The 16171-nt window shown below is 31.7% G+C and overlaps 1 protein-coding gene across 1 annotated transcript; it reads left to right on the plus strand.

Annotated features, from left to right (window-relative positions):
- The first annotated feature begins 1010 nt into the window (after positions 1–1010).
- LOC131605298 (glucan endo-1,3-beta-glucosidase-like) lies at positions 1011–4192 on the plus strand. The gene is made up of 5 exons (XM_058877672.1): positions 1011–1065; positions 1180–2172; positions 3072–3222; positions 3439–3726; positions 3826–4192. The coding sequence occupies exons 1-5, from the start codon at positions 1011–1013 to the stop codon at positions 4190–4192; spliced, it is 1854 nt and encodes a 617-aa protein (XP_058733655.1).
- The last annotated feature ends 11979 nt before the right edge of the window (positions 4193–16171 follow it).

The following is a 16171-nucleotide window of genomic DNA, read 5'->3' on the forward strand; positions in this document are numbered from 1 at the left end:
TGATCAAAATAATGAATATTAGCGGGAACATTAAGTTACTGATCAAAATATTGACTATTAACGGGAACATGAAGTTACTGAATAAAATATTCAATATTAACGAGAACGTGAGTTACTGATCAATATATTAAATATTAACGGGAACACGAAGTTACTGATCGAAATATTGAATATTAAGGGGAAAATAATGTTTATTAATCAATATATCCCAAACTTTGGCCCAACCTATTGAAAAGAAATTTATATATTTTACATATTTGTTTTTAGGATATTTACTTCTACAATAATATCTATATTAAACAAAATAACACTTTCTCTATTATTTTTTATTTTCCTCAATCACAATGCGCGAAAACGACAGGTACCCGTGCAAACGCACGGGTAAGACACTAGTACTAGTATCAAAAAACATTTATAGCCCAACAAAAAAAGAACCAAAATGCAAATAAATAATAGAAAGAATTGAGTACCATTCGTCCCACCATCTTCAAAACATAAAAGCTTGTTTATTTTTTCAATTTAAAAACTGAAAAAACAAAAACAGAAAAGAAGTTGAAAGGAAACAGTGCACTCTAAAATCTAATTAATCCAATGAATGAGTAATCAATATTCTATTTTTTGGATATATTTTTAATGAGTAATATATTCTATATTTTTTGGAATATATAAATAGATTGCTTTTAATGAGTAATCAATATTCTATATTTTTTGGAATATATAAATAGATTGCTTTTAACCTAGAAAAAGAAAGAGAAATTTGGTGAAAATCATATTATTTCTTTTAAGTGAATTGAGGTATGTTCTTCTTAATACATCTCAAAATATTGTTCATATCATCTAGTCAATTTTTTTCATCTCAAACTCAAACTCCATTCTATTATTTTATTTTGAATTTGATGGTTCTATTATTTTATTTTGAATTTGATGGTACAATGTCCTATTTTTATTAGGTTAAATACGTATTTTTTTCCTGATTATGTTTCTTTCATCTTTTTAAGGCTACACTTACCATGGTTTTCTGGTTTGTGTTTCTCATGCTTATTGGTTTGGAGACAACCGCAACAGGTATATGCTTCTTGATTTCTATTAAGTTTTCCATCAACTCTTGTTTAATAATACTTTATGACTTAAAAATTGTAAACATGAACTAATGTTATTATTTTTAATTATCAATGGCAGCACATTCAATTGGAGTATGTTATGGAAGAGTGGCTAACAATTTACCACCTGCAGATGAAGTAATAGATCTTTTCCAATCAAGTGGTATTGGAAGAATGAGAATATATGATCCTGATCATGCAACTTTGCAAGCCCTAAGAGCCTCCAACATAGAACTTGTCATTGGTACCCGTAACGAAGACATTAAATCGATCGCCAAGAGCGTTTCCGTCGCTACTGAATGGATTCAAATCAATATACTAAAGTACTCTCAAGATGTCAAATTCAGATACATTGTGGTCGGGAACGAGATAGATCCTATTAACGACGAGACATCAAATTACGTTCTTCTTGCAATGCAGAATATTTTTACAGCACTCACATCTTCAAACCTACAGAATAAAATCAAGGTTTCAACCGCGATACAATTGAACTTGCTGGGAAGTTCCTATCCTCCATCTTCAGGAGCATTTGATAAATCTGCAACTCCTTATATAACTCCTATAGTTAAATTTCTTGTGGATACCAAAGCACCACTTCTTGCAAATGTGTACACTTATTTCAGCTACATAAGCGATCCAACTAGTATCGACATATCATACGCTTTATTCACTTCTCAAACTGTTCTAAGAGATGGAAGTATTGAGTATCAAAATCTATTCGATGCAACATTAGGGGCAATTTATGCAGCACTTAAGAAAGTTGGTGGTGCTAATTTGGAAGTAGTGGTATCAGAAAGTGGATGGCCTTCAGATGGTGGTGTTGCTGCATCAGTTGAGAATGCACAAACCTATTATGAGAATTTGATTAAGCATGTGTCTAAAGGGAATCCTGCTAGACCTAATCAACCATTAGAGACTTATTTATTTGCCATGTTTGATGAAAATCAGAAAGGGCCAGCTGCAACTGAAAGACATTTTGGTTTGTTTAGTCCTGATAAACAAATTAAGTATCAAATTAGTGAATTACTTAAGTCTGATATTGATCCTTCTACTTCTGGAAGTTCCTCTTTTAGTAGGTGGAGCAAAGGAGTAATACTCTCTTTTTGTTTCTCTTTATTTGTTTTTTAACTATATTAGTCATTAGATTGTGATATTGTAATAGGTTTTTTAACATTTCTCATGACCTAATATTTATTTGTAAGTCATTAGACGTTGACATAGACGTTTGGTTTACGAAGCCGTTGGATTTAGTGGGGTGTAACCGTTTGTAATCAAAAATTTTTTATTGGATTAACACCCTTTGTGCTATTTAATACAAAGTCACTTATAAAAAAAAAAAAGGAGTAATTCATATTAACTTTCAAGCACACAACACCCAAGAGCAAAGCAAGCAAGGCTATTGCGTTGAGTCTCACTTTTTTTTTTTTCCATAAACCAGGCCTCAAAATAAATTGGTGAACATATATATTTCAGCAAAAGAAAAATTTGATTGTATGATGTTTGCTAGTCTAGCGTCAATGCAATGTCCCAATATCCCAAAGGTTGGAAGTTCGATAGTGTAAAATAATTTTATATTATCATCTAATAAAAATAGAATAATTAATAAAAATTTTAAAATATTTTTAAAATTTAAGTATGACTTAACTTTATATATTTTTATTTGAGAAAATTATATGTAATTTAGATTTTTAATATCTTACCTATTTTTGTTTGGTCATAAATTTTTTATTATTGTTGATACATGAATAAAAATAAATATTTTGAATAAATAATTTTAAATTAAATTTCTAAAATAATACTCATTTTTTAATATAGTTTTTAAATTATACAAATATAATAAGTAAAGAAGTACATAAAATTAGTAAATTTAATTTTAATTAAGGATTAAATTAATATAATTAATATATTTTAATAATGAGTGGGATCAACCTACTTCAACAGTAAGTTTTTTTAACTTACTTCAAATTATAGCCTTTAAATTAGATTTAATCGAAGAGGACACTTTGTTAGAGAATGATTTGTTGTTGGATAGTGAGGGTATTATGGATAAGAGAAGGGAGGATACTGCTAGATTTTGGTTGAATTTTAGAATCAAGGAGAACATGCTTATTCAAAAATCGAGGTTGTAATGGCTGAACGATGGGGATACGAATCGTGGGTTTTTTCACATTGTCATGAAGGATAGAAGGAGACGTAATTTTATAGGGTCGATTAATTCTAATAAGGGCATTTTGGATTCAGTGGCAGAAGTGAAAAAGGAGGTTTTTAATCACTTTGAATCTAAGTTTAGAGAATCAGATTCGTAAAGACCTATTTTAGAAGGAAATTTTGGTGGTAGGCTATCTCATTTAGATAGAGATTTTCTTGAGGATCCCTTTTCGGATACGGATATTAAGGAGGCAGTTTGGGGATGTGAAGGTACGAAAAGTCCAGGTCCGAATGGCTTCTACTTTATGTTCATTGAGAAATTTTGGTCATTTCTTAAGGAAGATTTCAAGCGTTTTTTTAGAGACTTTCATGGAGGGGCTTTACTTTCGAAATTTATCACTTCATCATTTTTGTCACTCATCCCAAAATTTTCCAATCCTTTTGGCTTGGAGGATTATAGGCATATTTGTATTGTTAGGTGTCTTTACAAGGCATTGTCTAAATTACTTACTTCTAGGTTGAAGGTCGTGTTGGACGCCATTGTGTCTCCTTGCTAAAGCGCGTTTGTGTCGGGTAGACAATTTCTAGATGATGTTTTAGTTGCCAAAGAACTTGTGGATTTCACAACTAAGGAAAAGAAGGAATGTTTACTCTTTAAGGTGGATTTTGAGAAGGCTTATGACAATTTTAGTTGGAATTTGTTAAGAATCATGCTTCACAAATTTGATTTCGGGGATTTATGGATGAAGTGGAACAACATGTCGATTTTGGTAAACGGTAGTCCTACCAAGGAGTTTTTGGTTGAGAAAGGGTTGAGACAAGGAGATATGTTATCTCCTTTTCTTTTCATTATTATGGCGGAAGCATTGCCTATTCTTGTTAAGAGGTCTATGGAGTTTAGAGATTTTGTAGGGATCAACATTAACAAAAAATTGCGGCATTGATATTCTTCAATTCACGGAGTATACTATTTTGGTGGGCAATGCTAGTTGGAGGCACATTTGGGCTGTAAAATCGGTGTTGTGAGGGCTCGAGATTGTGTCGGGTCTCGATATCAACTTTCATAAGAGTAAGCTCATCGATATTAACGTTAGTTCTTTTCGATTGGAGGAGACTGCTAATTTATTTGTAGGATGGAAGATAAATTGTTCACTCTTTTAGGCATCCAGATCGGTTCTAACTCGAGAAGGATTCCTTTTGGGTTCCCTTTACTGACAAAACTTAGGAAACAACTTAGAAATTAGACAGGCCGTTTTCTTAGCTTCTGAGGGAGGATTACTCTTGTCATATACGTCCTTTATAGCTTATCTATTTTCATGCTATCGTTCTACAAAGTTCCGGTGAAAATTCATAGTGAAATAATCGAGTTACAGAGTGGTTTTCTGTGGGGAGATTCGGAGAGTCGCAGGAAAGTTCATTGGGTGGATTGGAGGGAGTTGTGTTCTCTGTTTGGTAGAGGAAAGTTGGGTTTTAAAAATCTTGATGTTTTTAATACGGCGCTACTTCTAAAGTGGAGATGGAGAATTGTCGAAGGATCAGAGGCTCTTTGGTATCGTGTTCTTAAGGCGATATACGAGGATATTCAAATGAAGATGTCAACTTCGAAGTATTTATTGAGCTGCAAGGAATCAATATCATTTTTGTGGGCTGATCTTCTATGTTAGTGCAACAAGTTTCAGTTGGATCCTTTTATTGAAAATTGTAGGTTTAACGTCGGGACTGGTTTTTCGGTAGCATTCTGGCACATTAATTGGAGCGGAAACAGGGTGCTTAAAGCATGTTTCTCAATGCTTTTTCTACTTCTGCGTTGAAGATTGTCATTGTGTGCATGGGCGGATTGAGGGATAACACTTGGGTGTGGGAGATTTTGGTCTCAGTGTTGTTGCTTCAGCATTACTGGCCGAAGAGCTGCAGTAGCTCCGATGTTCCCTGCAGAATTTTCCTTCTTCATTTTTTATTCAAGCAACAATTTCTTGGAAGGGTGGTATCAGCAGCAGAAACTTTACCGTTTGATCTTCTTACGAGGTTGTGGTTGCTGGAAATTTGATGTGGGGTCCTTTATTTTGGTCTGATATATATTTTGGTATTGTGTGGAAAGTTAATGTCCCTCTCAAAGTAAAAGCGTTCGGGTGGAGATGCTTCTTGAATAGAGTTCCGACAAAAGAGCAACTTCGTATTAAAGGCATAATGGCGCAGCCTGCTAATGCAGGTTATGTTTCCTGTGTGCTTCACCCTGACAATTTAGCTCATTCCATCTTATTTGGTCACATTTCTGGTTTAGCTTGAAAGGAGATTGCAGAATAGATCGGTTTAAAGGATCACAAGGGAGATTGTTTCAAGAGCCATTTTCTTCTTTGGTATCGATTCTGCATGTTTAAGAACGTCAAGGTCGGGAAACAAGGTTGTACTTGGTTGGCAGGTTTGATGGAATATGTGGTTGTTAAGGAACAGTATTATCTTAGGTTGGAACATTTTGGATATTGTGGGGAAGATATGACGGTGTGGAGTTGGTCTTTTATCGGCGGAATTACGTCTCCCAAATGCAACTTTTATGAGTTCAACAAAAGACCTATGTTTTATTTCTCATAGAACACATTTGGTTTTGTAATTTCTCTTTTGTTTTGTGCGTTTTTCTCGTACGTTTTTGTAATCGGTTTGGAGTACCCTTTGTACTACCTATAATATATCTTTCTATAAAAAAAATATTAACCATTCGATTAAATCTATTTTAAAGGCTATGATTTAGAGAAAGTTAAAAAAAATTACTCTTGGAGTAAGGTGAACCCTTTATTAATTAATTTTATATTATTTAAAAGTTTGATTGAAAAAATTATAATTTTAAGAAAAAAATACAAGTTTTATCAATATATATATATATATATATATATATATATATATATATATATATATATATATATATATATATATATATATATATATATATATATATATATATATATATATATATATATATATATATATATATATAAGATCATTTTAATTTTACCTTAGGCCTCTAAACGACGACCTTGCTTTCAAGAAATGATTTAGTGATACAATTATTTGTTATTTTTTCCATCTCTTTTTGTTTTTTTTTTTTGCCATAATTTGATTGCAAAATAAAAAACACACATCCACCTAAGGCACAATTTTGTCTTTATGGTTACCGTGGTTTTAAATTGCGGATGCACTTGTAGTTGTTGCAAAGCAAATTGTTATGAACATAAATTCTTATATTTTATTATTTATTTTAGATTTCAAACGTCTCTTCGTTTTCCACTCTAAATTTTCATATATATATATATATATATATATATATATATATATATATATATATATATATATATATATCGTTAACAAATCACCATCATTTTGAATATCACTAATTCCTTTAAAAAAATACCTTAAATCTATAATATAAATAGAAAGGAAGGGAGACCAAATAATTTTTAAGAGCATCGCATAATCTCTTGCAGGCTGATGTAGTTGTTGCGGTGTTATGATGTGAATGGTGTAACACCCGTAATTTCGTAAATTAATTTAATTGAATTTTAATTTAATTAATTGGATTTATGTAATTATGCGATGATTAAAATAATAAAATTGGAATATGTAGTAATGGGCCAGTGTTGTAGTTAGTAAGAGGGACGGTGCAAGAGCTAAGGCCTTGTTACTAAAGTTATGTGGCATTTTCATAAAATAAGGAATTCTGAAAAAAAGGAAGAACATTTTGGGAGAAAGAAGAGTACGTGAAAGTGCGAAGAGCAAGGAAAGGAGGAAGAATCTCAAATCAACCTTCGATGTAAGGGGTGACTCTTCCGATTAACCTCTATTATCGGGTTGTAGATGATAGGATTAAGATTTGTATGGTATTGATTCAATAGAGAAGTATGTTCTAGGTTGGGGTTTTGACATTAGATTCAATTTGATAAATTATCTGTAAATGCATGTTTGTGATGTTTGATTATGTTTGGAGGTGTTGTTGAAGCATGAAATAACATGGGATAATTGTGAATTAGATTCTGTTTTTTGTGTATGGTCGAAATGATTCGATTTGGTTTGTGTTGGATGGAAATAAGTTGATGTCAAAAGTACTTTTTTTGCTGTTACAGGTGATGTAACCGGTTACGGTCGGGCTTGTAACCGGTTACGGCTGTGAAAAATGGGGTTTTTGGGCTGGTTACGAGTTCGTAACCGGTTACGGTCAAGCAAAAATAATAGCGAATAGAGTTACGTCAAGCGTAACCAGTTGCGGTTTCCTTGTAACCGGTTACGGCTGAAGCTGTTTTTGAAAAATTGTTTTTCGTAACCCGTTACGCTTTTTCTGTAACCCGTTACGTTGTAGCTTTTGTGAAAAATAATTATCTTCAAAAAATTCATATCTTTTGAATCGTAAATCCGTTTTGGGTGCCGTTTTCGGCGTTGAGTCGATAATTTCATTTTCTATCTATTGAAATAACTTAAAAAGCAGTAACTCATTTTATTTTTAAAAACCCGGTATATTTTGTGGAGATGGTGAATTGTGGTGGATGTGTGCTTACGTGATATGGTGATGACGTAACTCCTTGTTGTTGTTGTGTTGGTTGTTGTACTTGGTACTCGATTGTGGATTGTGTGATTGTCATTATGTTGTGCGATGAGTTGAGTTATGACAATGTTGTGCATATGATTAAATTGATGATTTGCATGTAATAAATGACACGTGCATTTGTTTGATTCATATGTTGACTGTATCCAGATGGAGAGGGATCAGTGGTAGCTAATTCCCATTGTGTGGAATTAGTGAGAGAAGTAGCCGTATCCTTGATGGTGGTGGATCGATGAGATGGGTTAAACCCATGATTTGTACCACATGCATGTAGTTACATTGCATTAGGTGTTTGATTCATTGTAACATGAATGGAAGTTGTCAAATGTTATAATGTTGTGTGTTTGATGTAGGTGTGTATAGCCTGAATATATGTCGATGTTAGGTGAATATTATACTGTTGATGTTTTATCGTTTATGAACTGATAACATTGTTTAATTGCGAATGAGACTCACCCTTACTGTTGATTAATTTTCAGATTAAGGATTAGCGGCTTGTCCTGGGTGAGGATAACTCGTAGAGTTACTTCGTTAGTTCGGTTGTGTCGGTGTCATGCTCTAGTCTTGTAACACTGGGGGAACGTTTATTTTCGTTCTTGATTTTATGGATTTTTCTTATGTTGGAATAATGTTTTGGTTGGTTTGAATCGGTGAATTTGGATGCGAATTCCGATGTTGTTTGAGATAATTTCCGCTGTGTTAACATAATTACTGAATAATATGTGTTGATGTTCCCTAATGCATGACATTGTTATGGTTTTAAGTATTTCGGAAGTTGTAATACCTTTCTTTTATGTTTTACTCTGATCTTTATTTGATTAATCCACGGGGTTTTAGAAGGGTGTTACATGGTGCGCCTGTTGCGGTCTTATGAGGTGACCGTTGAGGCGTCATGATGCAATTTTTATTGTTAATTTTAATCACACCGCAATTACGGCGTTATGCAGATGTGGACAATACCGCAACCGCAATATTGCGGCTGCATCACCTGATGTGGTCCGCAATTTAAAACCATCATAGTGACAATAAATTCACAAACGCTATTGGCACAATATGTTCTAAAAGTTACAACAGAAAAACTAAGAAAAGTTAAACGGATAAAGGAAAAGCTACCGAGCCAAAATGAAACAAGTTTTACAAGGTTAGAATAAAAAACTGGCCTCTAAGAGCTCCACTCAAATAATAATCAAATTAGATTTCAAGCCTTCTGTATCACCAGCGCCAGATCAAAGACCACTAAAATAAGAGGAAATACAACTGACAAAACTCACAACATTTTAAATCAATTGAATAAAACTAACTATTGAAAAAACTTGACCTCTAAGAGCTCTCATTCATGAAGGCCGTCTTGGGAGCTTCCAAAGGGCTCATACGTATCTTGTTATACCTTGAGTATGCATCCATGAAGTTGAGTAACCAGAATCCCGACGAGCTGTTGATGAGTCTATCAATGTGTGGTAAATGATAATAGTCTTTAGGACAATACTTTGTTAAGATCCATGAAATCCACGCGCATAATTCATTTCCCCGTTTTCTTCTTGATGTTGGACAACCAAGTGGGGTATTTTATCTCTTGGATGAACCATGTGCTAAATAGTTTTCCAACCTCCTCCATAATGGCTTCTTCCTTCTCCCCTCCGCTTTTTCGTTTCCTCTAAGCCACTACCTTTCGATTTGGATCGGGAAGTTAATCTAGTAAGGTGTCAACTGCCATGTAAAATCTGAGTGGGTATATGGATTGCTCAATGGATTTGAGTTGCACGATAGTGGTATGCGTGAACTCAAGAATGAATGTTTTGCTTACCCCTCAGGTAGGATCTGTTACTTATACCTCTGTGCTAGTTACCTAACCTCATCAAGAAGCGACCCATGGAAACCCCTATTAATGGTGGAAATCATAACCCTCGTCGTTGCTTTTATGAAGCATAACTCCTTGCATAACAGTCCTAAAAGTCTCTTCATGTTGTTGTAATCATCAAGTAGACTAGGAAGAACAAGGCTCTGGAGTGGGATTCGAGAGATTACTCCGGCTAGCATGCCACCTCTAAGTAGGGATGATGCTTAGGCCAACCTGGATTTATGGCATACATCAGTTTCCTTGCCATAGCTCCAATCTCAAATTTCAGGCTCATAAGTTGGCCTAAGTATTTTTTGTATGCGCAGGGTTGTTTCATGAACTTCAACTCAAAGCTTTTGTCCTCAAATGCGTGAAGTTTACGAATGGTTAAACAATGGAAAAATTCTTATCATTTATTAGTCTTCATAGATGATTTGGGTAAAGGACCTAGAAATCCCTGAGTCATACCAGTAATAGAGAACAGAATCAATACCTAGGAAGTTCAAAATGATGGATTTTTTTCTTCACTAATGGTTCTGAAACGCAAGAGGAAGGCGTTTTTCTAGAACTTAAGAGAATAAAAGGTGGAGACTGATGTTACAGAAAATGAAAAATTTAGGATTCATAGAAAAGTGACGTTGTGAAAGGGAATGAAGAAGAGAAGAAGTTATATAGCTGTTAAAATGAGAGGATCTTCGATTTTCCCTCTGAAATTAAAACATCGGCATTTTGATTTTTTGATTTAAATCATTACTAATTAATCATTTATCTTTTATTTAATATAATTAATTTCTGTGGTCCTCAATGACCTTGAAAATAGAAGCCATGATGGCAGACACTTGCACGATTACAGATGTGACTGCTAGGTAGAGGTAGTCATGATGATGATGACATATGCAAAATGGTATGAATAGTGCTGAGAGAGTTACTAAAATACGTCATTTCTCTACCATATTGCCAATATGATAAAAAATGGTATTTTTGAGGGCATTTGTTAACTTGAGGTTTTTGCTCGGCGTTTCGACATGAATATGAGATATGAGATACATATAAATGCTAAGTGCATATAGTTAAGTCTTGATTTTGACAACAAGGTGAATTTTCATAAATTCGACAAATATATTTTTTTGATAAATATGATTAGTCAACTTGAAGACGCATTTCATAGCAGGAACAATTTGAAGTTGTTTAAAAACCAAAGACCCGTGAAAACACATCAGAAGACAAAGACCCACGTCGCAAGATACGTGTCGAAGTCCGGAAAGTTAACTATTGTTGATAGTTATTGATGCATCTAATATATATATATATATATATATATATATATATATATATATATATATATATATATATATATATATATATATATATATAAGTAGATTTCGTTTCTGTAATGAGAATTCATATTTTCATTATGTTTTCTTTAGAATTCACACATCTGAGTCACAAAAATATAAAATTTGTGAGAAATGTATGAACTTGTGTCTCACTTTTAATTCAAGCATTTTTATCCAATTGCTTTACCATTGTTCTTTATTTACTTTACACCTCTAAGTATTTCTGCATTTACTTTCTTTAAACTTTTATCCAATTGCTCTGAAATCAAAGATAAAACCTTTCTAGCATTAATATATTTTTTTCAAATATTTTTTACAAAGTGTCCTTTAAATATTTTTAAGTTTAAATATTTTTAAGTTTGATCCTGCAAATGAATTAAAATTTATCATTGTTTATTGAAAATACCGGTAAATAAAAGTGTTGCAGCCCCTTGAAAAATTTAGTATTGCGAGAAATTTTCTTATTTTTTAATAAGTCTTTCACCTCGCAAAACTGAGTTTTTTTTTAATGAGAGTACACAACAGTTAGCATGGAATGCTACTATCATTCTTGTCCATATTTAAGAATCATTTTAAAAAAATTATCTCCTAAATAAAAAATTATCTAGGAAATGATAGTTATGGAGTGATTAAAGGAATATTAGTTAACAATGGAAGAACGTCAATAATTTCTAACAAACTTTCTCTATATGAGAGGAAAATGACGATTTTAAATTTTTGAATAATTAAGTGGAATGCTAAATCGTTACTAAAATATAGGGACAATATAATGGAGTCAAAACATTGAGATAGAAGTTAAAAAATAAAAACAAAACTTTCCATTAAGAATTCAACAAATAATTTACCAAATTCTAAGGTCAGTGACATCCCATTTGAAAATCACAGTAAACCCAAAGTGTATGATATACTAAACATAATTCATCAAAACTATTCATTAAAAATAGAACACAAATCATCTTGAACAAAACAAATGTCAAACACATCAAAACTTTTAATCTATAAAAAAATACAGCAAATGATCCCATATCAATATTCCTTGTTGACAAAAATACTGGTCAAAACCATCTTCGACTCCAAGGAAGCTTTAAGCAATTTGATACCCTATTAGAAAAATCAAATTAAACAGTAGTTAGAATTTTATAATTAAAGTTTAGATAAAAAATTGTGAAACACAAGATATTAAGTGATTAGGTAAACTTACCTCATTCATTCCCAACTCAACAATCATCTCTCTAATCTCTTTAATATTAAACTTGTTAACAACTTCAATCATTGAAGTAAAAGTAAAAGGTTGAATAACTAAATCATCCATAACCATGAAAGTTACTTTCTCTTTCACAAATCCATTATTAATTGAAATATTCTCTTCAGAGCCATAGCCTTCTTCCTTGTCAAAATACACACCATCGTCACAATCTTCATTGTAATTGGCTTGATCTTCACCGTTTTCACCATCTTCGTAATCATAGCCTTCTTCCTCATCGAAATAGACACCGTCGTCACAATCTTCATTGTGATAGGTTTGTTCTTCATAGTCATATTCATCATCCTTTTCACCATCTTCGTAGCCATATCCTTCTTCTTCGTCGTAATAGACACCATCATCACCATCTTCGTTGGACTGTTCTCCATAGTCATATTCATCACCGTTTTCACCATCTTCGTAACCATAGGCTTCTTCCTCGTCATAATAGATGTCATTGTCACCATCTTCATTGTAATAGGCCTGTTCTTCAGAATCATATTCATCACCGTTTTCACCATCTTCGTAGCCATATCCTTCTTCCTCGTCATAGTAGACACCATCGTTACCATCTTCATTGTCTTTAGCCTGTTCCTTGTGATAATAATAGTAATAGTCATCACCATCTTCGTAGTAATAGTCGTGAACCTCACTCTCCTCTTCTTCATTATCATTGTTCTTTTCTTTGTCAGAGTCTTTATCTTCTTCATCATCCTCGTTTGACTTGTCCTCAGGAAGAAAGTCAGATAGCCCGGATGAATAAGACGAAGGCATGTCATCCTCATCATTTGTAGGAAGAAGATTACAGAAATCATATGAAGAGATAGATGCAATTGGATTTAATAGAAAACTTTTAGATTGTTTAGAATGCATGTAAACCTCATTGAGCTCTTGAGCACTTTGATGCACATTTTCAATACTACCGGCCATGCCGTTGTTGCCTAGAAGCTTTATTACACTACCTATAGGCAAACATAGGATATAGAAAAGAAAATCTACAACTTGTTTTGAAGCAACAGCAAAGATCACTTTCTCTGTTTTTGTGTCAATGAGAAGTCTCATTCTCAACTTGGAGGTGGTAGAAGCCATTATGAGTTCTCTTGACATAGGTTTAGGTTTAGTTTATATATATATAAGAGGTTAGAACTTAGAACCGCGTAATGATAGAAAAAGTTGTTTTTTTTGTTAAATCAAATCAAACTCATAAAACAGTTTTTTTTAACTATCATTTATTTTCGGACTAAATCTAACTAAATCAATCAAATAAACCTAAATAAATTAGATGTCATTTTATTAAAAAAAAAATCTAGACTATAAAAAATTATATATGAATGAATAAATCCAATCTCTATCGTATTGGATAAATATGTTATACCATGAAAATTTTATATATTTTATTATTACTTTTAATTCCTGTAATTTGAACAAATATTTAACTATAATATCTTTTAGTGATTATATATATTTTTATCCTAACTCTTGTGATACTTTTATGTTATATGTATTGTTTCTGGAATATTTATTTAGATTTTTTAGGGTGCAGTTACCGTGCATAGATAAATATCTATGCAATATGCATAGATTATTATGGACTCTTTGATCAAATTCTAGACATCAATTGTTATTAATCAATACTCAATATTCACCACTCAATACTCAATACTCACCACTCAATACTCAATACTGTATTAAAAATATGATCCAATGACTTATGTAGGCTTATGCATGGTGCATAAGTAAATCCTTATGCATATTAGTCAAAGCCGATTTTTTACTATATATTTCTTAAATTTTATAAAATATCAATCCTATTAAATCAACTAAAATCAAATTTTTTCATCTATTTAGTTTTAATTGATATATATATATATATATATATATATATATATATATATATATATATATATATATATATATATATATATATATATATATATATATTGCTAACATAAATCAAACCAAATCAAATTACTTATTTTTTATTTATTCGAATCCATTTTATAAAATTAAAAATAAATAAAATCTAATCTCTATGGAATTGGATATATATGTTATATAATTTAAATCTACCATGAGGTGCAAGGGATATCATAGGTAAGGTTGTAGATTCAAACATTTCACTAGTTTATCTTTAAAAAGTATATTATTATAAAAAAAATTATGGCTTAAATGCACTTTTGATCCCCTAATTTGAGTTTTTTTAAGTTTTAGTCCTCCCATTTTAAAAGTCAACTTTTTTGCCCCTAAACTTTACCTCACTCGAGATTTTGTTGGTCCCCTTTCAATTTTGCTTACGAGGCATGGATGATTAGGATAAAAAATTATTTTTAATTAGGTGGAAATAATTATTAATTAATATGCTCTTTTTAAAGAATTAATATTTTATATTCTTAATTGAGTTTTTTTAATTTAATTAAATAAAAATTAGAACTTATTATTTTGGGCCTAAGTAAATTTCACTGAAGCACCAGCTCACGCCCAATTGGTAATCTGCTATGTAGTAAAAGTCTTATAAAAACCTACAATATTAGCTAAACTATCGATGTGGGACAAAGAAAAAGTTTTAGATACTGCATCAACATCACATGAGCCAAAGTTCCTACCTTTTGAATTAGAATACCAACATTAAGGTTGTCTATGGTATGTCTATACTAAATATATACATTTAACTTAAGTAATGATACTTACTTGTGATCAAAAGAAGAACTCATTGTCCACATTAAGAATTTTTAATTGGGATCAAGAAAAGAACAATCTATACTAGGTGGTGGTGAATTGGGTGAGACTATATGATCACCTTGATTCCTTTCCAAATGAATTGATGGCTCCACAAGTGTTGTAAATTTCATATCAGTCTCTTCCAATTAATGCATCTGGAGAATGACAGCATACTGAAAGTTGAAGGTTGTTTAAAAATGAACTGACAATTGAAGCTTGTTTAGAAATGTACTCAGAATTGAAACTTGTTTAGAAGTAAAGAGTTGAAAATGAGAGTTGAGAGTTTAAGCTTATTTACAAAAAAATTCAAGGAGATAAAAAACAACTCCAAGTTGGATCAAACTAATGAGGAAGATTTGGGTATAAGACCATTGTCAAAAAAGCAAAAAAAAAACTCAGCCATTTTTATTAGCTAGAGATTGAGGATTAACATCAATTAACAAAATGTTTAATCATTTAGCTTTCCTAAAGACAATTTCGTACGCCAAACAAGTTGGAAACTAATCAGAGTATCAAAAGAGATTGAGGAAGATGATGGTACAACAATGTTCAAGATGATGGTGCAGAAAGGAAAAGAAATTGAGAAAGATGATGGTGCAGGCTTCAAGATTGAGGAAACAGTCCCACATTGCCTGGGTTGAAGTAATTTTAAATGTTTATATAGCACACATTAGGTAAAACCACTATCTATTTGTGCGATTTAATGATTGATCTACTTGAATGGGTCTAAACCTATAGGAGACAAGTGATTTTTTAAAATTTGTCTTAAATAATTTCTTAAAATATTTCTAAATAAATTTCAATAAAATAAATAAATAAATATAAAAACAATTATTTATTAAGTAAAAAAGATTAATTAATAAATTATCCCCGTTATGATTGACACGTGTAATTTTTTATCCAAATTAAAAATAAATTTTTTATCCTAGTCATCCATGCCACGTAAGCAAAATTGGAGGGGGACTAACAAAATCTCAAGTGAGGTCAAGCTTAGGGGCAAAAAAGTTGGCTTTTTAAATAGGGGGACTAAAACTTTAAAAAACTCAAATTAGGGGACCAAAAGTGCAATTAAGCCAAAAATTATAAATTATATTATTATTTAATAATTTATAAAATATTTAATTATAATATCTTTTAGTGATTATATAGTGTTATAAATATCTACCATATAAAAAAATCTATACATATGAAAATCACCAT

The sequence above is a fragment of the Vicia villosa genome, linkage group LG5, assembly GCF_029867415.1.
Source record: "Vicia villosa cultivar HV-30 ecotype Madison, WI linkage group LG5, Vvil1.0, whole genome shotgun sequence".
NCBI lineage: Eukaryota > Viridiplantae > Streptophyta > Magnoliopsida > Fabales > Fabaceae > Vicia > Vicia villosa.

What these genes read in the sequence shown, in the direction of transcription:
- LOC131605298 (XM_058877672.1), top strand. Translation starts at nt 1,011, where the DNA reads ATGGTTTTCTGGTTTGTGTTTCTCATGCTTATTGGTTTGGAGACAACC. An exon ending in TTTGGAGACAACCGCAACAG is followed by an intron (nt 1,066 to 1,179) that starts GTATATGCTTCT and finishes TATCAATGGCAG; the next exon opens with CACATTCAATTGGAGTATGT. An exon ending in TTCTGGAAGTTCCTCTTTTA is followed by an intron (nt 2,173 to 3,071) that starts GTAGGTGGAGCA and finishes TTCAAATTATAG; the next exon opens with CCTTTAAATTAGATTTAATC.